At 46.9% G+C, this 25794-nt stretch overlaps 1 protein-coding gene across 4 annotated transcripts in view; it reads left to right on the top strand.

Annotated features, from left to right (window-relative positions):
* NCALD (neurocalcin delta) overlaps positions 1-25096 on the top strand; it is a 396530-nt gene extending 371434 nt beyond the window's left edge. For all 4 annotated transcript variants that reach the window (XM_078441760.2, XM_078441758.2, XM_078441759.2 and 1 more), the window contains 3 exons: positions 5679-6075; positions 19190-19295; positions 22372-25096. In XM_078441760.2, coding sequence (XP_078297886.1) covers positions 5698-6075; positions 19190-19295; positions 22372-22469 — 582 coding nt within the window. In that variant the 5' untranslated portion in view covers positions 5679-5697 and the 3' untranslated portion in view covers positions 22470-25096. The remainder of the gene's footprint in view (positions 1-5678; positions 6076-19189; positions 19296-22371) is intronic.
* The last annotated feature ends 698 nt before the right edge of the window (positions 25097-25794 follow it).

Raw genomic sequence — 25794 nt, 5'->3', positions numbered from 1 at the left:
AGCCTTGAGGGGCCAAGAGTGAAGTCTGGATTTTATTCAAAGTGTGTTGGGATGCCCTCCTAGAGCTTTACACAGAAGAGTGACAGAGTCCGTTGTGTGTTCTCAAATGGTCACTCTGGGGACCCGTGGGGAAGAGGCTGGGGCAGGGCGGGAGTGGGGAGAGGGAGCACAGGGTGAAGAGGGACATCCCACTGGGGAGAGCGATCCGGACATCCGGCCGGAGATGATGGCGGTTTGGACTGAGGTGGTGACGATGGAGATGCTGAGAAGTAATAGATTTGAGACAGGTTTGGGGACAAAGGCAAAAGGAATGACAGAGGAGTCCCTTGGCTTTGGAGTGGGCGGTTGGGCCGCAGATGGCGGCCTCCACAGAGGCAGGGCTGGTCGGGGAGCGCTCAGAGAGGGAACAAGAGCCACGGTTCCTTCTGTTCTGCACCAAATGCTTTCCCGGTGCCGCCTTGAGCTGGGCACGAAGGACATAGCCGCCAAGCAGGCAGAGTCAGCCTTGTGTTTTCCCTTTGCCTCGGTCTCCCTTTCCAGTTCCTTCTCCTCACCCTGGTTCCGGCTGCCATTGGCTCTTGCCTGGGTCATCACAGTGGCTTCCCAGCTGTCTCCCCACCTCTGCACTACCCCGCCTTTGGTTTATCCTCAACACAGCAGCCAGAGAGACCCTGTTAGAATATAAGCCAAAATCCTGGAGTGGCTCCGTCTCACTCAGAGTGGGAGTCACAGCCCTTAAGGTCACCTGCAGGTCCCACGTCACCTGACCCTTGTTACTGTTCTGGTCTCATCTGCTTTCCTTCCCGCCCTCCGCTCCAGCCGCATCCTTGACACACTAAGCATGCTCCCTGCCTAGACCCTTCCTGTTTGCCGTTTTCTCTGCCTGGAGTAGTCTTCTCCCAGGATCTCCATGGCTACCCCCTTCACCTCGTCTCTTCCTTTCCAAATATCACTTTATACTGTAGTATTTTTGTAATGTTTTTATTTATTTTTGAGACAGAGAAAGAGCATGAGCAGGGGAGGGGCTGAGAGAGAGGGAGATACAGAATCCAAAGCAGGTTCCAAGCTCTGAGCTGTCACCACAGAGCCTGACGCGGGGCTCGAACCCACGGACCGTGAGATCACGACCTTAGCCGAAGTCGGACGCTTAACCGACTGAGCCACCCAGGCACCCCATCCAAATATCACTTTAATGGGGCCTTCTCTGGCTTCTTATTCACAATTTTGACACCCATCTACCCACTCACTCCTGGTATTCCTCCACCCCCTCCCTTCTTTACTTTTCTCCATGGAACAGTTTCCTCTAACATTTCACTTATTTATCTTTTTTATTGTATGTCTCATGCCACCAGACTGTAACTAGGGTTGTGTCTGTGATGAATTCCCAGTGCCTAGAGCCGTGCCTCCCTCCTAAGAGACAGTTAGCCCCTATTTGTGAAATGGATGAGTGCTAACAGGAGGTTGTGTCCTCTCTCTTAACTACTTCTTTCTGATTTTTTATGGCATCGTTGTCTTAATTTCTCTCTGTGCTCTGTCCACAGAGTTAGTAGAGTTAGTAGAACGTAGTGGTAAAACCAGTGGACAGCCAAGTGCGAGGCCGAAGTTACCACTTGGCTGTCTGACTCACAAGCTGTGTGACGTGGGGTAAGTCACTCGGCCTCTCTGAGTTTTCATTTTTTGCTTATAAAATGGAGGAAGCTGTTCACTCAGTGTTGCTTCAAAGTTTCAACACAATAATGGATGAAGGGCCATCAAGGACAAGACGTGGTTTTCATTTACCACAGCGTCTGGCCCCGACTCAGTGCTTTACACATATGCCTGCCTCACTCAACTCTCACATCAAATCAGTGAGATATGAACTCCTACTACTGAACTCATTTTACAGACGAGAAAACTGAGGCACCCCAGAAAGTTAAGCGAATTACCCAAGAGCTAGTCAACAGTTCGGCCAGGCTTTCAACCCAAGCATTTTTATTCCAGGGCCTGAGTTTTTCCCCACTGTGTTCTACCAGCACAGAGTTAATGTTTTAATAACCAAATGGAGTAATGAAAAGGATTTGACCTGCCGTGCAACTTTTGTCTCCAGACGATTTTTTCCGGGACTGCTAATTAATGCAGCATTTCCCTGTGATGGTATTTTTATCTCCTCTTCAACTCAAACAGGCAGAAATTCCTGTCTTCCAAAAGAAAAAGGTATTTTCAGGCATTCCTCTCTCTTCCCCTCCTCCCCCCGGGAAAGAGACTCTATCGCATGTCCCCTGAGATTTTCGTTGTACAGTCTAACCAAGTCCAGATGGTTTTCTCAAGTTCAGCCATCATACTTGGTAAAGTGTTTGTAGTTATCTACTGAAACAAATTCTGGACTAAATTGCAAGCACAGCTTCCCAAATAACTTATTCCATGCTCTTCTGCCTTGTTTGTGTGATGGCCTTTCTGTGCTAATGAATTTGTAAATGTGGCTTAATTACTGTTTACTGGAAAATAGCTGCACACAGATCAGTCTCAATGGGAGACTTAGCCAAAATGTTGAGGCAATTTGTCTCTAGTGCAAAAACATCTAATAAGTGAGAAGTACTTTTTAAATGTTGGGGAAGGAACTTTAGTTGTGAAGAAGCAGTATTTTGTATCTCCAAAAAAATCAGTCATTCTTTAAGAAAGTAGATTTAAATATCAAAATGGTATTTTTTTTCCTAGGGCTGGGCACATGGTGATTTGCACAGAACCAGAGAATAGTGATGGTGATTTGATTGAACACCACACCAAAGAGCTGTACTCTAAAGAACCCCCCTCCAAAGAGGAAAACGTGAAATTACTTATAAATTTCATAAAAATGTTTCGGAGCTCTGTAAACCCATGTATTATGCATTACCTCATGTTTCTGAGTTCTTGCCTCAGGCAAATTGCCAACTTAGCAACTAAATGATAGTTTTAAAATTCTAATACGAACCAGCCTAGCTTTGTTTTCCTCCCTCCAGAAAAAAGAGATACACGAGGGAAATGAGAGCTACTGAAAGTTTCAGTTTGTAAACTGTACTTTGTTTGGAGCTGTAGTTTAATTTTGCTCTTGCATAAAATCGGGTTTGCCAGATTCCACGTAAAAGGGGACCTTCCTGCACCTGTTGGTCCTGCTAATAGGACGGGTGCCCTGTTCTCACTACCCTTCCGAGGGTCCCTGCCTAAGAGCGAGAGTGAGGCCAGTCCTGCCTCCAGTGCAGAACTCAGGAAACAAAATCAGTCAACTCGTCAATTACTAAGATTGCTTGGTGTTGTTCTTGGACTATGGATATAAACAAGAAGTTTGAGCCCTGCTAGGTGCAAACACTGCCCTCTAGAATTTATTTTTAGTGGGGGCAAAAGACAGGTATACAGGCAAGTCAGTGTAAGAGATCCCAGACAGTGGGGGAGGGGCACCTGGGTTAGGGGGTGCTAAAGGTACAAACTTCTAGTTATTAAATAAATCCTACAGCTGTAATGCACAGCCTGGTGACAATAGCTAACAATACTGTATTGCATATTTGAAAGTGGCTAAGAGAGTTAGAACTTAGAAGCTGTCATCAGAAGAAAAAAAATTGGGGGTGCCTGGGTAGCTCAGTCAGTTAAGCATCTGACTCTTGATTTCAGCTCAAGTCACGATCTCACAGTCGGTGGGTTCGAGCCCTGTGTCAGGCCCCGCACTATCAGCTTGGGTCTCTCTCCCTCTCTCTGACCCTTCCCCACACACGTTCTCTCTAAATAAACAAACAAATAAACGTACTTAAGAAAAACTTTAAAAAAAGAAAATCATTCCTATGTGGGTGATGGATGTTAACCAAAGTTACCATGATGATCGGTGTAGTAGTGGGTCATTAACGTTGTACCTCTTAAATATATACAATGTATATGTCAATTATATTTCAATAAAATGGGGGGAAAGAAAGACATTCCAAAACCAAGCCTTAACCAGATATTTTGAGTGACTCAAATAGCATTCTGACAGCCAGGGCCTCCCCACTGTAACAGAAAGACTCCTTTTCTGGGAAGATTACTACGCACCTCCCTGTTGTAATTATTTATCTGTCTGCCGGTCGCTCCTTTGTTCGTTATCTCACCAAGTGTTATTTGTGGGGGCCCTGGAGAGACAAAGTGACCTCAGTAGAGACTCTGTCTCAAGGGGCTGACCTTACAGAGGGAGGGAGACAGACATTAACAAATAAACACCACACAAGAAAATCTCAGAGAAAATTGGGAATCATGATTAAAATGGGTATGTGTTGTGTTTCATGTATTCCATAATTTTCCAAGCTTTACTTTCGGGATTTTTTTTTTCCCAATATAGGAAAAATGCAAAATGTAACTGCTCAAATTATTAAGACTTTGCAGATGGGAACTAAGCTCAGATATCACCTTCCCCAAGAAGACATTCCCGATAGCACCGATGCCCCCTTTTGGCTCAGGGATCCTTTCTATGTCCTGTCATTGCACCATATCCATTCCCCTCGTAACTGGGAATGGGTCTCGAATACACTGTCCCCTCACTGCCACCCCTGCTTTTGAACTTAGGCAGCAGGGGCCCCTTAAGAAAGAGGGGCCACACCTCAGTCTTCTTTGCCTTCACAGCACCAGACACATGCCCAGTACACGGTGCCCAATCAATGCTGAATGGCTCTGTGAATAGGAAGATGATAATTATAGGCTTGTTTCCCATCTAATAAAAGTTGTCTTTGTCCCCCACACTATGTTCAGTTTAAAAATAGGTAACACAATATATCCTTGTTTTTTGAAAAGTAGATGTATTAAAGTATATGTCAATAGTACATTTAGATAAACTTGCATATAGGAAATCTAGAAGGACGCACACCAAAATGCTGGCAGGGCTATCTCGAAGTGTTAAGATCTGAAATGATGCTACCTTTTTTCTTTCAGCATTGCTGTGCTATTTTACTATTTTGCTATGGATGTGAGCTACTGCTATAATAGGAGAATATGAAGTTCTTTGTATTTAAAAAGGAAAGTTTGGCCTCTTCCAGAAGCATACACATAAACAAGCCTCATCTTTACCAACTGAACCTAATGTTGACAGTGTCTTGACCTTGCGAATTTAAATAACTGACCTAGTTTGGTAGCATTTAATGGTGTTAGAAGGTTTCTACTTTCCTTACTCATATCTGTGTTTATAGTATTCAGAAGGTGTCTAAGCAGCACTTGCCTTGGAAATATTCTAGCAGTAAAACATGGTAAATTACCTCTTTTGTCTGTCTCTCTCTCTCTCTCTCTCTCTCTCTCCCCAAGTTCTTCTTAAATTCTCCCTACTAATACTTTGATTGGGTGTGTTAGAGCCTCAGACTTCTTAATGGCAGAGTAGACCTCTTGCAAATAGAAAAGGTGGAAATAAGTAGCCAATTTCTCTGTCTCTCTCTTCTCCCCCACCTCCTTTTCTCCCTCTTTCTTTCATTATGTATCTACAGTTTCCAAGAGTGACTCTGTATGAAAGACATGAACAGTTTTCTGGGCAGTGGTATTTCTGCTCTGCATTTTCTGTCTGTCTTTCTACCATTTTGTTTGGCTGAGTTGGAAATCCTAGACAATGTTATTGGACTAAAAGAGTTTGTTTCTTTTTTTCCAAAGGAACAATCACAAATTACAAAGCGTGCCTCTAAAGAACAGGTCTAAAAATGATTTATATTCTTCTCTATCTGCAGCTGAATTCTCGCTGCCAGGATGGGGAAACAGAACAGCAAGCTTCGCCCAGAGGTCATGCAGGATTTGCTGGAAAGCACAGACTTTACAGAGCACGAGATCCAGGAATGGTATAAAGGCTTCTTGAGAGACTGCCCCAGTGGACACTTGTCAATGGAAGAGTTTAAGAAAATTTACGGGAACTTTTTCCCTTATGGGGATGCTTCCAAATTTGCAGAGCATGTCTTCCGCACCTTTGATGCCAATGGAGATGGGACGATAGACTTTAGAGAATTCATCATAGCCCTGAGTGTGACCTCGAGGGGGAAGCTGGAACAGAAGCTGAAATGGGCCTTCAGCATGTATGACCTGGACGGAAATGGCTACATCAGCAAGGCAGAAATGCTAGAGATTGTGCAGGTACGTAGCCCTCACCCTTTACAAAGAGAAGAGCAGGAGTCACAGGTAAGGACCGGGAGGTGCACAGTGTAGCACTGTGTGGGGTGGGGGCTGGTGCCCATCTAGGCTTTGATGTGGCCAACCCAGTGTTTCTGAAAATGTTGAACCCATATTTTAGAACAGGGAGATTGCACACAAAAATGCACACTGGTTGGCATCTCTTGAAAACTCAGATCTGGCAACCCTGGGCCCCCAATCTTGCCTGGCCTTACTCCCTGGTGCTTTGTGGTGACCCCCACCCTACAAATGGACATACACTCCTCAGGTGATCATTCTCCCTGCGGCCCCTCCATCACCCATCCCAGTGACCTGCCTGGACCTCTCACCTTTGGGGTTTTTTTTTTTATGTTTATTTATTTTTAAGAGAGAGAGAGAGAGCACATGTGAGCAGGGGAGGAAAGAGAAAGGGATCTCTCTCTAGGATCTAAAGCAGCCTGGTGCAGGGCTTGAATTCACGAACTGCAAGATCATGACCTGAGCTGAAGCTGGACCCTTAACTGAGTCACCCAGGCACCCCTCGAACCTTTGGGGTTTTATCCCCTGGAGTGGTGTCTGATGATCAATTTCTGGCCCGGGTTTCAAACCCTGCCTCTTTCAGTCACTACCTCTGTAACTCTGACCAATAAGTGAGCCTCAGTGTGCTTATCTGTGAAATAGAACTGCCAGTGGTTCCCACCCATGTTGTGGGGTTACTTTAAGATTAGATGTGACTGTCCATGTTCAGTGCTTAGCACAGCGCCAGCCATATAGAAAAGCTCATCATCACCACCATCATTAATTTACAACTTTCATAGACTCTTTTTTTTTAAGTTTATTTATTTTGAGAGAGAGAGAGAAAGAGAGAGAGAGAGCATGAGTGGTGGAGGGGCAGAGATTGCGGAGAGAGAGGATCCCAGGCAGGCTGCGTGCTGTCAGTGGGCCTCGAACTCACAAACCCTGAGATCACGACCTGAGCCAAAATCAAGAGTCTGATGCTTAACCGACTGAGCCACCCAGGTGCCCCCAACTTTCTTAAGACTGTTGAATGAAAGCCGGGATCTCTAGACCAGGTTCTGTCTCATCAGAGATACAAACATCGTAAAGAGTCAAGTCCTCCAAATCACTCACCCAGAGTAAATACTGAGTGGAACAGGAGAGTGGGCCTGGTGTCTGCCACATTTTCCCTGTCAGACCCCAAGGGAAGATTGGGAAGGGGCATAAGGAGCTATGGTCATGGTAACTAACAGTTTGATCAGCAGAGTGGGACCCAGAGAGGAGCTTAAGGAGATTGGGACATAGCTCAGGGGAGGATCAGGACAGCTGCAGGCAATAAGCAGGACTAGGTGGGTGGGCAGCACTGGGGAGGGCTGGCCGTCACTCACCATCTTGGCAGGCAAACGGGCCCAAGAGGGAAGCATCTGGAAGCAGACAGCGGTCCAAGAGAGTGGGCATTTGGCTTCCTGGAGGGCTCGTCTCAGAAGCCAGCACTCATTCCAGGACGTCCGGGTTCAGGGATAGATCTGCAGCCCCTGGGGGAACAGGTGGGGCTCTGGAAGGGAGGGGGCATATAACACAAGGAGCCGGAAAGCTGCTGGTGGGGTTGAGGATGGAGGTAGAGGGGCACTCGCTTTCAAGGAACCCCGGAGACGCGGTTACAGAAACTAAGGGCAGAGCCAAAAGAGACCCACGCGACTGACTTGTTACTGAGCTACTGTAGCTGAGGCCTGGGGTCTGCTCCTGGGCCAGGGGGCCTGGACCTGCATGGGCAGTGAGAGAGGACAGGTGCTCTGTCCACACAGAGCCGGGTGCTGAGCAGGAATCCCACTGACCTTTGTACTAGTCAACTCTCCAAGATCTGCCAACTAGGTCTTTCTGTGCCTCTTCCTTCACCCAGAGCAGCCACTATCTGAATACGGTGTGTTAAATTAATCCCTCAGAGACGGGATCTTAAGCAAGAATAAAGGGTTTCTCCCCTCCCCCAAGGATAAATGCATGAAAAATATAATTTCAACTGTAAAAATATGAGTATAGGAAAATATAAAAACAAAAGGGAAGAATTTTCCATAATCCCACTCCTCCCACAAAGAGAATCACTGCTAATAATTTTCTAATAGTAGAAAATAATATTTTCTGTTCTTATTTCCATGCATTCAAAAATATCTAACTGACTTCATAATTCATATGAAATTTTGCATCTTGCCATTTTCACTCAACATAGTAATACAGGCATTTGTCATGTTATAAAAACTTAAAAAAAATTTTTTTTAATGTTTGTTTAGTTTTGAGAGAGAGAGAGAGAGAGAATGAGTGGGGGGAGGGGCAGAGAGAGGGGAGACACAGAATCTGAAGCAGCCTCCAGGCTCCAAGCTCTGACCTGAGCCGAAGTCAGACACTCAACCGACTGAGCCACCCAGGCGCTCCTCATGTTATAAAAAGTTTTAATAATGATATTTTATTCTTAATGTTTCTTTTATTTTTGAGAGAGATAGAGCGCGACTGGGGGAGGGCAGAGAGACACAGAATCCGAAGTAGGCTCCAGGCTCTGAGCCGTCCGCACAGAGCCTGACGCAGGGCTTGAACTCACGAACCATGAGATCGTGACCTAAGCCAAAGTCTGATGCTCAACCAACCGAGCCACCCAGGTGCCCCAATAATGATACATTAATAGCTGCATAATAGTCATACGATATAGTTTACTTACTCTTCCCCTACTGTTGGATATTTAGGTTGTTTCCACGTTTTATTATTATATATGATACTGTAACATTTAAATATAAAATAACAGATAATTCTTGTGCATGAAGCTTTTTCTATATTTGGGACTATTCCCTTCGAGTGGATTCCCAGAATTGAAATCACTGAGCCGAAGGGAAGGAGCATTGATTTCTGAGACACTTGACGCTGTGCCAAATTGTTTTTCCAAACATGCTCCCTGAGTGACTGAAGGGCGTCCCAGGTCATTGCACTTTTCTGATTTTTCCCAATCTTTGCTAATTAAACAAAAATTTAAATTTCAAATGGGACTCATTTTCATTAGCTTTATTTTCTCTCTCCTTTTTTATCTGGGCATCGTGCTGTGCTCTGTCCCCCCCCCCCCCCCCCCGACTTCCCACCATGTCCTCTGCCTCACTGCAGAAAAAGGGGCGAGTACATTCTCCTTTTGAAGAGAACTACTTCCTGATTGGGATCTAAGAAAAAAAAATCCTGTTAGCCACTGTGTTAGCTCCTGTTTAACATTTTTTGCACAGTTCTCCTGGTCGATGATGTGGTGGCCAGTATTAATGAATATGTTGACCCCCAGTCAAGGAGAACCCTCTGGACCCCACGGGCTTCTGAAAATCAAACCCGGCACCCATTTTGTTTCACACCTGCCCTGAAGCACTGCTAAGTAGCTGGGAATAAATAGTAGGGGAGGAATACACTCTCCCTGGGCTGAGGAATTCTGGTTTGCAAGGGAGGGTGAGAACATTGCAGAGAATGTGCAGAAGGTGCTGGTAAGCACTTGGGTTTTTCCGGAGCCTGCAAATGGAGTTTCCTACAGCACCCTGAGGATTGACATTCACAACTCACCCCCCACCGTGGGGAGGAAGTACTGTGGCACCTTGAGGCGACTTCCAAATTGCCAATGAGATTAAATTACACTTAGAATCATTTTCCTATTAAGGGCTATGTTATTCTCTTCTGCTACTTTGCAAACTGACGATTCATGTATTCTGTCTCATTCTAATGCTAATCCCAAGTTTCCAGTGGATGAACTGGAATGTGTAGGATGTTGCCAAACTTCCCTTTCTATTTTTCTTCTTTTTTCACCCCATTCTGGAAGCCCACACTCCAGACCCTGTCCCTGTCCCAGTCCCAAGAAGTTGTGTACAGATTCTCTCTCTCTCTCTTTCTCTTTTTTTGGTTCCAGCTGGTCTGCACCATTGAGGAAGTACCTTTGCAGGGGTGCTTGTACTTCAGAGAGTCACTGTCCCATTGGGTTTCTGCTTTGCATGCGGGCAAATATATGGTAGAGAATGAGGAGATGAGAGCAGGCCGGAGGCCAGCAGAAGCATTCACAAATTAAGGTCCTATTTCTTAAAGTGAGTAAAACCTACAGCTTGATGACAAGCATCTATATATAAAGTCTTGACCGAACTTCTGCTCCTCCAAGACTCAGCAATGCAAAGCAATTTAATAAAATGCAAATTTATGTTGTTCACCTACAGACACTAAAACCGGGTGGGGTGTAGACTGGGGTCCAAACAAGTTTATAATTAGGCTTGACAATGAATGGAGTGTAGTATTGCCTACATTTTCTAGTGTTTTTCTTCCCTGATGTTGCTTCTCAGTTAGGCGTCAGAGTCTACAGAATGGCTTACGGTGACAAGCTTTGGTCTCAGTCACACTGACTGCATTGTGGCAGTTTCCTCTTGGTGCTGTAACAAATTGCCATAAACTTAGTTGCTTAAAACAACGGGGTCGTTATCTTACAGTTCTCCAGGTCAGAGGTCTGAAATTAGTTTTACTGGACCAAAATCAAGGCGTCCATGGGATGCAACCTATGGGGGAAGCATTTCTTGGCTTGTGGCCTCCTTCATCCACGCTCAAAGTTAGCAATAGTAGATTGATTGAGTCCTTCTCACACGAGCGTTTTCGTGGGCATCTCACTCTCTTCTCTCTTCTACTCATAAAGACCATTGCACCTACACTGAGACCAGCCAGATAGGACTGGTCCCCCATCTCAAGGTCCTTAACTTAATCACATCTGCAAAGTCCCTTTTACTATATCAGGTAACATATTCACATGTTCTAGGGATTATGACAGGCACATCTTGTGGGGGACCATTATTCACTCTGCCACATATACTAAAATGCAGATATTTTCCTTTTTTAAAAAAATAATTTTGTGCTATATCAACATCTGGATGAACAAGCAAAAACATACACAGATTTATTTTTAGAGTCTTGAACATTTTTACATTCACATGCTTATTTTTTTTTTTAAGTGACAAATTTAGGAACATGATTTAGGCCCAGTGTTTTATTGCATCCAAACTGCCTCTCGGGAGTCATGAGCCAGACCACAGCTCTGACTTTTCCCCATTCTACAGCAGAGCCTCTCCTCTGGGTGGGAGCTAGGGTCAGCCCTCCGCCACAAGAGCGGGGAGAAGGCTTCCTGTCTGTGCATCAGCCCAGGTGGAGATAGGTCTGCACACCTACACCCTTCACAGCACAGGGGCCGAGGAAGGGGCCGAGTGAGCCAAAGAGTGGCATTGCTGATTTGGCCATGAATGCCTGGACCTTCCCTGGGATGTTGGGGGTAAGAGAGCACTGAATTTGAGGATCCATCAGTGGGACCACAGCACTCCCAGGGAGAGAATGCTGTCTTGGAATCAGACCCTTCCTCCTAGTTATGATTCAGGGTTAATTGGCATTTTTGATGAAGGCAAATGAACTTCAGGACACCCTTAGTCTACCTTTTTATACCTTTTTGAATGAATGAGACCTGAAGGAAGGAGGTTGGGGGTATATTGGCAGCTCATCACAGAAGATACATTTCTGTTTCTTTTAGCAGTATTGGAATTTTTTTCTTTTTAAATGTTTATTTTGAGAGAGAGAGCTCGAGCATGAGCGGGGGAGGGGGAGAGAGAGAGACTCCCAAGCAGGGGGACCGGGCACAGGTTTGCCCTCCAGGAGCACCACACAAACGCACAGATTAGTCCCAGCTGGTTGCAAGATCACCAACTGTGACCTTTCGCACAACCAGCTTGTGAGTATTTGTGCCACAGAGGACCAAGGTCAGGACCAGGAAACCTTCTTTACGTTCTTTAAGAGCCACTTCCTGAGTGGCACCTTGCATTTTTCCTCCCGATCATCTTTCTAAATTGGTGTCATAGACACTAGGTCAATTTTAACATATTCCTGGAGACCTAAAGCACTGTGCTCTTTTGATTCTGGGGGAAGAGTGAGGGGTGAGACAAGAGCTTCTAATCTATTTTGATATGGTACCTGGGAATTCAGGTCCACACCCTCACCTAATTCTCAATTATGAATGTGGACCACGGATATGACCCTGGCGTGCACCTTCGATTTCTTTCCTGGAGGAAGTTCTAAAGCAACTGCTTCGGCTAGTGGCTTCCTCTCAGGACTAATCTTTGCGCTTACCAGTTGTGTTTGGTTTATCCCTTTCTTATTAGGGGATTAATCTTACGACAAGAGTTTAACTCTTAGCATCCAGTATGCCATCTGGCAATATGAGCGAGGCAGCCCTCTCTGGCTCTTCCCTTCCAATGTCCTTTGTGGACTGCTCTTCGTTCTTCGGCTCCCTGAACATGGATACTCTCAGAGTTCCAGCTACAGCCCTTATTTCCTGTCATTCCCTCCAAGAAGTCTCCTCTCATCAGTGTTTGCGGTGGGTTGAGTATAATGATGAGTGCTTTCCACGCTGTGGTAGTTTCCTAGGGTTGCCATAACAAACTGTCATAAACTGGGAAGCGTAGAACCACAGGAATGTATTCTCTCAGGGTTCTGGAGGCCAGAGTCCAAAATCAAGGTAGGGACAAGGTTGGTTCCTTCTGGGAACTCCGGCGGGGAGGGTAATCTGTTTCACGCCTCTTAGCATCGGTGGTGACTGGTAACACTTGGCATTTCTTGGCTCACAGCTGCATCATTCCGGCTTCTGCCTCCATCATCACATGACATTCTTCCTGTGTGTCCGTGTCCAACTTTCCTTCCTTTGAATTGCTGGATCGATTAGGGCCCGTCCGAATCCAGCATGATCTTATTTTACCTGATTACATTGTCAAAGACCCTATTTTCAAATAAGGTCACCTTACCAGGCTCTGGGTAGACGTGAAGTTTTGCAAGATACTGTTCAACTCAGTGCACGTGCATGATCTCATTGAATCTTCATGCCAACCTTATTAGCCCCAATTTATGCAGGAAACAACTGATTACTTCCAGATCTCCAACTTTGTTACGTCTAAATCTTAGTAAACATCTCCACCGAGATGTTGCACTGGCACTTGAAGGTCAGTATTCCCGAATCAAACTCATCATTGCCCCCCAACCCCCCAAACGTGGAGGCCTAGAATACAACAGCTCTGGAATATCTGTTAGGGACAATAAAAGGCCTCTTCGGATGGGGCTCTTTGAAGCTGCTTTTGCATTGCACTTAATGTAAGATTGAAAACAAATATTAATTGCCCATATCTAAGAATGATGGGTATCACTGCTGACTTAAAAGAGGACAGTGACAGGAGGAATGATAGATTTAAGAAAATACTAAGGAGACAGATTCACTGGGTCCTAGAAATGGAGATAGATGGCAGAGAGGTGCCAAAGATGTCTTTGCACCACAGGGTGGATGGCAGGGCTATTCACATGCGCGCGCACGCGCACACACACACACACACACACACACACACACACACAGGATTTTGAGGGCAATGAGTTTGCTTTTTTCAAGTAAAATCTTACATGGAACCTAAAATAGGAATGGAGCGGCTTTGGTTGAAAAGGGACAGGGTCTTCTCCCTTCACCCTCTCCCTGTGAAGGTACCTACAGCACCTGCATAGAACATTAGGGAAGTTACTGACTTCAGGTGTTCTTCTCACTCTGAACAAGAAACCACTGACACCATTCCAGACACACAGACTTCGATCCTATTTCAAAAGTGTTTCTAAGAAAGATCCTCACGGCCTCTCTCCACCCTCATTTCCCGATGTGCAATATTCTTCTAAGTGGGGTGCTGTTCTTTATCTAGAATCTCAAAGCAACCCCCCACCCTGTACCGTTTAACTTCTTTTGCCCTTGGTCAGTTGTCACGCGTCCTTGGATGTCCTGTTAGAAGACCCTCCATCTGGTGAAAAAAGACGGTCTGGTTTCCTTTAGAGAGAGAAGGTCAAGTTTGACTCTTGGCACTGTGCCTGCCCTCCGTTAATCCTACAACTTTTATCAGTGCAGACGTGACTCCTAATTTTCCAGAATTCCAAGAAGTGGTTCATTCAGAGGAAAAAAGGAAGAAAAATATAGGGCACAAGGAAGCTGGTGAGACCCCGGGGCTGCAGGGCAGAAAACTGTCCCAAGCCTATATAGGGGCAGAGCCAGAGCTGGGCTCTTGGGCAACCCATAGCTCTGTGTTTACCCAGATTTGAGAATAAGGCTCTTCAAGTTTAATTAAAAACAGGATGTCCCTGCTGGGCCTCTCATTGACATTGCTAAAAATAAGCAGGAAAGTAGCCTGGCCTCTTCATGGTTTAATCCCATTAAATTTGGGGAGGGGGGGTAGTAGAGCTAATAAGAGACATGATTTGTTTCAGATTGCTGTCTGGCATTGTGTCTTTTCTCCCTGTGCTGTGGAGTCCTAGATTCTGAAGTTCTAATGCAATCAGCTCTGGGTTATTGATGCCGTGGGAAGGGGACAGACGATTTCCCAAATGTGGTTTTGCCTGGTCGCCATCTACTTACTCACTCTTGGGACCACAGGGACTTGTCACCTCAGCTCTTTGCTCACTGCTCTGGTGCCACACACATCAGAGACCTGGTTTTGTGAACAATCCACTAACCCCTGTCTGTGAGTTGATGCACATTAAAAAAAAAAAAAAATTCTAATCTAGGGCCATGAAAGAGCTGTCTGGAATGTGAGCCTCTCGAAGGAGCCCTCACTTCCTCCTCAACTTTACAATATGCTCAGACACTGTGCCTCTTGCCCAATTCCAGAAGTCCTGTTTGCAAATATACTGAGGTAAGGGCATCCTGACTTTCTTCATTGCTTTGTTTTGATTTGGATTTTGGTTTTTATATTAACCCATCTTTATTTCTCTGTTCCAACCCCACTCCTTTGGCCTAATAGCAAAAGGCTAAATCTCTTCAAGACCTTCTGTTGAGTGTGGGAACCTTGTTTTCTAACACAAATTCATCTGTTCATTTGATCTTTCGTTTGTTCAACCAAGAGTATTAAGGGAATAATCTCTGGATTATTGCACAGTTGACTTCCCATCAGAATTCCAGGAAGGAGAAGAATTTCATGAGCCCCAGCTCTTAGAGGCTGGGAGTTCCAAGGAATGCTCCCGACCAGTGAGTTTACTCACCATCATGGGAACCAGAGGTGGTGTAAGTGAAGGCTTTTGTAACAGTAAGACATCACTGGAATCATTGCACCCATCTAAATGGTGCTTTGGGTCACCAATATGGTGTCTCCCTAGCCTTCTACCAGAGGACTGGTGAGATACACAATAAGAAAGACCATATCGGTCGTGTTGATAGTTGACTGCCACCACCTAGCACGTAGTAGACACTCAATAAATGATGAGTAAATTATTAATGACAGTTTTTAAATTCTCTGAACACCATTGCCTGCAAGTAAGGGAGTAGGGATGGATTTGGGGAGTGGGTGCAAATAGAATCAAATTTAATATCGCTTCTCTCTTTTGATTGCTTATTGGAGAAATACAAATACCCTCATCTGATCGGGGCCCCAGTGGTCTGTCCTGAGCTGCTCCAGAGCCACATCTTGTACCATATCCCCCACACTCCCTCACCCTTCTTGCCATTCTTCCTACCTGGGTGTCTATGCACCTGTTTCCTCTGTCCCTTTTCTCTGTAAGCTGTCCACTTCCTTCATCTTTTTGCTTTCCTCACTCCTCGGGGAAGACTGCCCTCATCCTCCCGGCAAGGAGTATTCCCCCGTTACAACATCTCATAAGACCATGCACCCTCCTTTGTAGCACTTTCCTCAACAAATGTTTTACACTCATTGCTTTGATTGTTTAAATAATGTCAGTCTGCCTTATTTAACAGTAAACCTTTGAGGGCAAGGATGGGGTAGATAGGCCTGGTATATGATAGCTGATTGACAAATAGTTGGGGAATGACTGAGTGAATGGATGAATGAGAAAAGGAGAGGGGGTAAATTGAGATCAGGGGTTTCCCCACCTGGAGTCCGTGGACGGGCTCCTGAATCCATGAGCCCCTGAAGCTGTCTGTAACAGTGAGTGGAGATCCACGAGCATGTGTGCCTGGTTCCTGAGCGGAGAGCCCGTAGCTTTTGATAGACTGAAAAATTGTGGGGGCCAAGGGCAGGGTGCCCAAGATGGGCCACTTAGGCATGAAGATTATTTTGAGTTTTTTAAATGAGCATTTGAAACTGAGCAGATTCAAGGAAAGCTCTTTGCCTCCCCCACAACTGTCTAAAAAGAATTTAGGTAGAGGACCCGCTCCAGGAAGAGAGCTGTCACCACAAAGAGCTACGTTATGGTATGAACAAGGTGTGGTAGACAGGGAGGAACCTAGCAAGGCCTGTTTGATCAAAGTCCTCTACGTCCCATGGTTTCTAAGTGTCCCCAGGACACATTTGTTTACCAAACATTTACTCCTTTTCATTTTCCTGTGAATTACAATTTTTCCCTTTGAAGTCCCAGACTCCTGTCCCCTTCTCCTTAGTTCAGGATGACACACATGCCTCATTTCGACTGTCTTTGGAATCTTTGATATCTGTGTGGATTCCCCATGTGCACAATATTAAATTTGATTTCCTCCTGTTTGTCTCCTGTCAGCTTGAGTCTTAGTCCAATTAGAGGGCTTTTGAAGGGCAGAGGAAAGTCTCCCTCACCAACAGAATCTTTAAGGGGTTTCACATGAATATGTTTAATTATATAAAGAAAGGGAGGAAGAAAAGAGAAGGGGAAGCTGAGAAAAGCATAACAAGAGGAGAAAGGGGAACTTTATAACGAGAAGCAGAATAGAACATTGAGAGTAGAGGAAGAGCCTGAGAGGAGGCGATGGGGGGCTGGGGACAGTTATTCCTGAATGAATCCTTCAAACTTATGAGCCCAAGTCTGTGCAAAGCCCTGTGTTAGGAACTGTCAGGGGTTCAATGAATAGCCAGATCAGACTGCCACCATCCCGTCTAAGAGGAGAATGTGGTTGGTAACTACAGTTCAAGTAAACGGGATGGAATGATCCAAGAGAGGCTTTGAATGGAGCCATTTGCTAGCACAGAGGAAGGGAAATTACACATAGAAGGAAGACCCTGGAAGACTTCCTGGAGGAGGGTAACATTTCAACCTGCCCTTAACACATGAGTAGGATTTTTGGGACAGGGAGAGGGCCAGGTGAGCACTGAGATAAGGGAAGAGCATAAACAGAGCTGCTGCTGGTCCAGGAAACCAAGGTGGGTGTTGGGCAGGTTGTCGAGCTCTGGACAGGACTTCTGCTCTCTGCTGCCATTACCAAATGTTCACCTGGTCCAGGAACTCTCAGCACCTGTCTTCCTGTTTGTAAAAAGAACTCTATCTTTATGGGCTTTTCTAGTTCCCTCCAGGAGTCAGGTGTCCCCAGAGGCTTGGCATTTTGGCACTCTAGGCCCAGCATAGATGGCGGTGTAGACCCGGGCTAGAGTGGACAGCAAGTAGAGGTCCAGAAGGAAGACAGAGTGTGGTTTGTCTCATGCCTTCGCCGCACACTTCCGTGAACGTTTCCTGAGGGAGCTGACTATGGCCAAGTTTACCCTAGTGACACCCACGATCTGAGACCGAGCTGTAACTCTGAGCTTGACTTTTCTCCCAGGCAGAATCACTGTGGAGGCCACCCTGGAGTTGAGCAAGGGCTTTGGGGGGGTTTCAGACAGACTCAGGGAACCTGGCCTGAGGGATCCCTATGGTGTGGAATCCGCCCAAGGGTGAACCCTGGGTGACTCAGTTTTTCATTCCTAATTTATTGATTGGGATTAGAACATTCGCCGCCTTTTCCTCCAGAATGAGGCAGAGCTTATCCTAAAAAAGACTGTAAAGCAAGTTAAGTTGAGCCTTTAGTATCAATTTGTTTTCTCTCACACACTTCTCATTGGAAAACTACTTTCTCTCAGCTGGCTTCCTTTCTCCCCTCCCTCCAACTATCCCATGGCATCTGAAGCTCCAGAACTTTCCAGATTCTTTTTATGCCCACCCTCCTGCAAAATCTACTTTTTCTAAAACTGCTTCCCCAGACTAAAGTCCCCAGAGTGAATCTGATTAGCAAAGTCATGGCCTGGGGATAAAAACAGTGACTTTACATTATTTCCAAATCAAATCTACATTTGACAACTGCCACATTCCAAGCCTTTACGGAGTACCACGCAGGCTCCACTATGGTGGGGGAGACAGCTTCAGTATTGCATACGAAACTCAGTCAAACCCTCTGTTGCTCATCAGATTTACCCAATTTATCTTAAGCCTTGAGCTGCTTAATTATTTAATACAAAGCTTGGATGGCAGCTTGCCTCCATCTTGGGGATGCCCAGGAGCTTGCTGGAAAGGAATGTGAGGTGATTGCCACATATGGGGGCAGGGGGAGGGGAGAGGATTGGGATGGATTAGTAATGTCTGCCTGGGAGAAGACATGCGCGGACATTTGCAGGCCATCATGGGTTTATTATGCTTGAGGGACCAAGGTGGAGAGACCCACCTGTCTTTCTGACCTGAGGACTGTTATCCACAGCCTTGCTTTTAGAAGTGGTGTTCTCAGGATAGCTGAGCAGCATCACACGGGAGCTTGTTGGAAATGCAGAATCCCAGGGGCACCTGGGTGGTTCATCCAGTTAAGTGTTGACTTAGGCTCAGGCCATGGTCTTGCCCTTTGTGAGTTCCAGCCCCGTGTTGGGTAGGCTCTGTGCTGACAGCTCAGAGCCTGGATCCTGCTTAGGATTCTGTGTCACCCTCTCTCTCTGCCCCTCCCCTGCTTACACTCTGTCTCTCTCTCTCTCTCTCAAAAATAAACAAACATTTAAAAAAAAATTTTAAAAAATGCAGAATCCCAGGCCCCCATTACCCCCACCCTGCCCTGATCAATCAGATTCTGCATCTTCACAAGATCCCCAGGGGATTCATATGCACAAGAAAGTCTGAGACACAGGGGTCTAGTGGGTCTTCCTGCCAGGTTCTCACTGCTGGAGCAAGCAAGTTCTGCTGGCCAGGCATCCCTCGGTAGTGACTGCACATCAGTTTTCTACAACAGATCGGCAGGAATGGGACTAGCTCCCTGGGCTAATGGAGGACGTCCCATTCACCCCTACATTTGGGAGGTTTAATAATAAGGCTGTTATGTTTCTGGCTTATACGTTGTTTCTGTCCCCAGGCGATCTATAAGATGGTTTCCTCCGTAATGAAAATGCCTGAAGACGAGTCAACCCCAGAGAAAAGGACAGAAAAGATCTTCCGCCAGATGGACACCAACAGAGATGGTAGGAGGCCAAGGCTGCTTTGCTCTGCTCAGTGGGGGCTGCTGGAGGGGCTGGGGCCACCCAGGCAGGGCAATGCCACCCGAGGGCAAGATATTGGCCGCAAAGACGTGGCTTTCAGCTCTTTGTGAAACTGGCTCGTCCCGCATGCTCCCTGGTAGTACAGGACAGAGAAGGACCGAGGTGGGAACAGGCCTAAACCACAGCAGGCTGGATCCCTGCAGGCCAGCTAATCAGAAAGCAGAGAGGGACTTGGTGCTACTCCACTCAGACCCTGGCCTTTCACCCCAGCCTGCCCAGGGGGTGTGGTTGGGCTCTTCTGCGCATGCCCTAAGGTGTTGGTTTCCTGGAGTCTGGTCTTCCCCAGCCAATGTGGGGGAAGGGGAGGAGGGGAGGGAAGTGGCCAACAATTTCCACCCTGAGGGTGCCATCCACAATTCAGACCCAACAAGAGGAATCAGAACAATCCAAAGTGAAAAGGAAGAGTGGATTTCAAACTCAAGGACAGTGGGTTTTAGATATTGGGTTGCCAGATAAGTTATAGGAGGCCTAATCAACTCTGAATTTTGGGTAAACAAATGATGTTCTTTCCAGAAGTATGCCCTGTGAAATATATGGGACATACTTATATGAGAAGAATTCTTGTTTATTTGAAATTCAGTGTTTAACTGGGCATCCTGTATTTTATCTGCCAAATCTGGCCACCCTATTTAGATGGGACACCTGAATTTAAAGTGCTGAGCGCTGAATCTGGTACATAAGAAACCCACGCGTCAGGCAGGGTTAACACTTGCTATTATTACCAGCTCCCCTGATTCCCTGGGCATCCCCAGCAAATCTTGTCCATGACGTGCGAACGCTCTTGTATCCCCCAAATGGTGCTGGTGGACAGAATGACAGGAGGCTTTGTAGTACAGGGAGCCTCTCTTTCTACTCCACGCGCCTCTGGGGCACCAGCTGCCCGAGAATCTGGCTTTGCAGGGTGCGGACCAATCTGTTTGCTTTGCTTCCTGCACAAAAGTGCTATCACATCCGATTTCCCCTTATGCACCTTAATTCACGGCAGATAGATTGTTTTGCGAAGACAAAACAAATGGGATTGTTTGACAGTTAATGAACTTGCTGATTTTCAACTGCACGTTTTGCTGGTGCTCCAGGGGAGCACAGGTGGGTTTGTGTCCTGCTCTAGGGCCCAGCCCCCTGGCAGGAAGAGAGCTATAGGATGAGCGAAGGTGCAGGTGCTGGAGGACAAAACTTTCCGTGTGTGCAGCTCATAGGCAGCGAGTTAGAGGCTCGCTATAATGGTGTCACGGGGTCCTGACTAGGGCAGCACTCGCGGAACACATCCCGCTGCTAAAAGCCCGGTGCTTTCCTAAGGGTCAAAAGTGGGGAGGGGGTGGGAGCCTGGAGCAGAGGCTTCACCTACAGTCTCCCCACTGTTAGATTCTTCTTGGTGGAGGCTCTTTGCGTGGAGCCCCAGGCCTCAGACTGGAAAAGTCAGGACACACAGGCAATGTAGCCCTGGAGTCTACTCAGAAGCACACAGGGAGTTAATCCAAGAGACCCAGACATAGAGGTGAAATGTTGGGTGTTCCCCGCTGCTCCCGGTCCAAGGTTCCCAGGGCTTACCTTTGGAGATCCTCAAGTGTTCAAGTGGCCATTGCCCTCTGCCTTTCCTCACTCCGGCCTTTCAAACCTAACAAGTCATCACCATTGTAACCACTGCCAGAGCAGGGGCAGGACACAAAGCCTAGAGGCGGCCTGCTCTATATTAAAAATAAATAGATGCATAAAAGCCCACCTTTCTCCTCCTCGTAGCTAAAGTAGATTTGGTTAAATGAGAACTAGGTGCTGGGGGAGGGGGTTGTGATGAAGGGGAAGACGTATTTGTTGACGTCTCTGAGTACGGGGTGGTGAAGGCTTCCGTGGGCAGTATCCTTCCTGTCTGGGTCTGGAATGAGTGGAGAAGAGACAATCCTTGAGGATGGATTTTGTTGGGGGGGGGGGGGGCGGGTAGAGCCTAGTGTGAGAGCCTGAGGGCATTCGGACAAGACCCACAGCAACAGGAAGCCCCAGTGGGCATGGGCTGTCCTCGGGGGCAGGGGGAGCAGGTCCCTTGTGGGAGCTCCTATCAAGAGCAGGCCCAGCAGCTCTTCCCAAGGAGGGACCCTTCTGGAAGCATCAGCAATGGTGGAGGAGCTTTGTGCCGCCCCCACCCTCCACAACAGTATGACAGAGGGGAATTCAATATATATTCCAGCTTACTCAGAAAGAAAAGGGACACACAGATAGGAATGGGATCGCAGGAGGCCAGGTGTCCCTCCTCTAGCCTGTTGTTTGACCCAAAGGACCTGGCAGGGCATCCGTCTGCCTCGTGCGAACACCCCTTTATTCTCCTTACTTTGGATGGAGGGGCGGCCTCCTCCCATGTTGTCCAAAAGAAGGTCCTCCCCCCAGATGTCTGCGAGGGTCCCTCTGCTCACATGCAAGCAGAGGGACTCTTGCAGCAGACCTAAGTGTACCCGAAGGAGGCCAGCAGGCTCTGGGAACCATGGGAACCCCGTGATGGCTTTGGTGCTGCTAGAGCACAGCTCATTCTCCTAAAAATGCAAAGGCCAGGGGCGCCTGGGTCGCTCAGTCCGTTAAGCATCGCGGGCTCTGTGCTGACAGCACTGAGCCTGCTTGGGATTCTCTCTCTCCCTCTCTCTAAAATGATAATAATAATAATAATAATAATAATAATAATAATAATAATACAAAGGCCAGATAACTGTTCACCAATACTGAATGAGAACCTCCCACCCCCTCCTGGGAGCCTGGAGCTGGAAGAGCCATGAGGGCAGGGGTCCTGTCAGGGCCACCTGCCACCAGGTCAGCGACGGGCTCCCAGGAAGCAGGGTACCGTGCTAGGTGCTAGCTTTGCGGTGATGAGCCTCGCCCTGCCCCATGGGTCTCAGGCGGGAAGGGCAGAGGGTGCGACCGCAGGGGAGAAGGTGAGCGGTCGCCACCACCAAGATGCAGTGGGACGACCGTAAGGCCCTGCAGCTGCCACCAGCTCACCTGTCCTCTTGCTTTCTAGGAAAACTGTCCCTGGAGGAATTCATCCGAGGGGCCAAGAGCGACCCGTCCATAGTGCGCCTCCTGCAGTGTGACCCCAGCAGTGCCGGCCAGTTCTGAGCCCCGCGCCCTACGGATCGTAGAGCTGCTTGTGTTCCCTTTCGATCTTCCTTTTTAACAAGTTTGTCTTTTTTTTTTTTTTTTTTTTTGCCAAACAATATTGATGGTGATGCTGCCCCCCGTGAGGTCAGATGCACCTTCCTCCGTGACGCCTTCAGCTTCCTTTGTTGTGGGAATGCCCGGAGCCCCAACCGCTTGTGGCCGAGCATGGACAGTGCTGTCTTGCACAGACCTTGTGGTGTTCGTTGTTCTATGATTTCTCCATCGCTGTTATTATTGTCATTTTTCTTCCGATTCCAATGTCTCTGTTCTGAAACCGAAGACTCGGGGAGGCAAGAGAAGGGAAAACAATTCGGTCCAGTGATTCAATCACAAGCTTCCAGGGGCTTGCTGGAAAAACAAAACTCCCCACCCGGGTCTGGAGTCGCCCATGCCCTCGGGGTGATGGTGCCATGTGCTGGGTTCCGCAAGGACAAGGAACCCTCTGGGGCCAGGCTATAGAAGGGACGTGGAGGCGTCCACTCCACCCTCTTCCCCAGCAGGCTGTTGTAGTGTCTAAGCTGTGAACGTGTCAAGGTAAATTCGTAGAGAAGAGGAAAATGATGGCTCAGCTGTTTTCTCACGGCGTTTACACTAGCTGAGCTAAGATGAGTTTCTTTGGAAATTAAACACAAATGGTAACTTATATAACAAAACCAGACCCATCTTGTTGCCTATTGTGATTAAGACAAAAGACTGCTGTACATAAACTATTGGGTATTGCAGACCAAATTAAGTGTTTTGCCTTGTTTAAATGAAATGCATGTTTAGTGAGCACTAATACAATCTTATTACAGAAGACTGTTTTTAGTAGCTTAATGTGAAGTAAGCCAACTATAATGAATGTCTATGTCTTGTTTTAAAGTCATATCTGTCTTTGCACAAATGCACCAATCAACAGGTATATTTTATATATTCCAGAGAAGTACAAAGTCACCATGACTAGGGCCCAACCTTAATTTCGAATGCATTTCCAGAGTGGTTGTGCCTGGAGAATAGACTAGGGCAGGCTTAAGTGGGACACGTCCTTGGGAGCCACCAGAAGGTTAATATTTGTGAGAGATGTGAGGTGATGGTTAGCTCACTCAGCCCAGCAGCTCAGTGGTATTAGATTGGAAGTGTGGTGCTCTTCTGAATAGATCAATATTCCTTAGACCTGAAAAAAATATATATACCATAAATTCTTGGGACTTCCCAGTGGTTTAAGCCACATGTATGATTAGGAAGCTGTATCTGGAATACTGACCTTTTCATGCCCCCAGTGGCCCTTCAAACAATCAGAGGTCGGGCAGCCGGCTGACTCATCATGAAGAAGGCACGGGCCAGTGCGTCTGTGATTTCCAGGGCCTGCTGTGGGGAATCCCAAAGTATTTTCCATCACCATGTTCTTTGAATGCAGATTTCTATTTTGAGAGGTGACAGTGCAAATTTGCGTCGCTGTTTGGTCTGGCGATCTCACGCACACTAATTGGAATTGAAAGTTAAGAGTAAAAATTGCTGATCACAGGTAAGTCCGTCACATTTTCCCAAGCAGTAGGCATGGGGAAGTCCAAACCCTCAAGGATGTACATGGTAGACCCTGCCCCAGGAGGAGGCCGAGAGGTCCTTAGTGGGTCTGTCTGCACTGAAGCTACTTCCTGAAGATCATGACCCACAGAAAGACAGAAATAACCATGAGGGAGATGATGTTGAGTCCATTCTAACTCTAGATTCCTCTGTGTTACTTGAGTCCATTTTACCTGGTAGCAAAAATCTGAATTTGTATGGTTGGCCAAAATGAACCAACTTTGCAGAATGAAATTTGGAGGCCTAGATTTGGTAAAATAATCTTTATCTTCCTCTAAGTGTCAGCTCCTCCCAGTCGGTCAGCCCTGAGACTTGCCAAATTCCTCCTTGGGCCGAGTGGTAAGATCTGGGTCTGAAAGCCAGGGGATTACCCTAAGAGGCAGAGGGCAGAGGGGGTGAGGGACCTAGCACCTCTGCTGGTCGTGTTCAGGAGGTGCATCCTTCCCCCACGCAGGGGTTGGGGGGGAAAGCCCTTCCTGCTCTGGACTGAAGACCAAATTCTTCCCTTTCAGTTCTTCAAAGAGGGTGGGGAGTCAGTTAATATTTGGGCAAGTCCGCCTGGGCTCTGCCTTCGGTCAGGACATCTTGTTGAGCCAGACTCATCCAGTTCCCTAGAACTGAGAGCTGTAGTGAGAAGGAGGGGAGAGGGGCTCCAGCTGCTTAGGAGAGAAAACAGAGCCAGATGCATGGCTGACGAACACCGACATGCCTGAGATACACAGAAATAGTCTTCGTCCTGGCCTGCCATTGACCCTGTCTGTATTTTCTCGATGGTTGTTTTTCTCTTCTATTCCTTCCCAGGAAGGGCTTTGTATGTCCGATGCAATGCACTTAAATTTGGCCAAGGGACTCTGCAGCACCCGGAAGGTTGAATGCCTAAAAGTTTATGTCACTTCTTTGCTGGGCTGTTTATTGTCATTACTGTGTTGAGGGACCTCTGGAAATGGTCTGTTCTGTCTAAAATCAAGGCAGTCTGTGATTTCAAGGGACTGGAATAAAGTGGCTTATGACTTGAAGGATGATACAGAGTGGCCAACTATCCGTTCATACCCTTGTTGAGGGTGGGGAAGGGATGTAGAGGGTGCTGTCCCATCCCATCTCTATGTCCCAGGGGGCACTTTCCACAAATGGATTTAATAATCTACAGTTGATCCTTGAACAATGGGGGGGTTACGGGTACAGACCCCTATGCAGTCAAAAATCCACACATAACTTTTGACCCCCCAAAACATAACTACTAATAGCCTACTGTTGACCAGAAGCCTTACTGATAACATAAACGGTTGATTAACACCTATTTTGTATATAGGTTATACACTGTATTCTTACAGTAAAGCAAGCTAGAGAAGAAAATGTAAGAAAGTCACAGGAAAATACATTTACAGTATCATAAATCTGCATATAAGCAGACCCATGTAGTTCGAACCCATGTTGTTCAAGGATCATCTATATATATTCATAGATCCCATCATGTGGAGAGGCCCCTATATCAGTTGACTTTGTGTCTCGCTAGCTTGGCATTCAAGCACTTGATTAGGACGTAAGAGTTTTGTGCCTCATTGACCATGCTGCCTCAGGTCAATATGCCTGAGGGTCCAGGTGCTGATACCCGCCTCCCCCCACTGGGTGTGGCTCCTGCCCTAGAGACACGGGAGCCAGGGTTTGTGAGAGGGGAATGGGGAGGTGGCGAGCCCAAAGCCCTGTCCGAAAGCATCCTGGG

This window comes from Panthera onca, chromosome F2 (genome assembly GCF_046562875.1).
Source record: "Panthera onca isolate mPanOnc1 chromosome F2, mPanOnc1 haplotype 2, whole genome shotgun sequence".
NCBI classification, from domain to species: domain Eukaryota; kingdom Metazoa; phylum Chordata; class Mammalia; order Carnivora; family Felidae; genus Panthera; species Panthera onca.
Note: the sequence above shows the minus strand (reverse complement) of the source record. Positions and strands in the feature narration are given on the sequence as shown.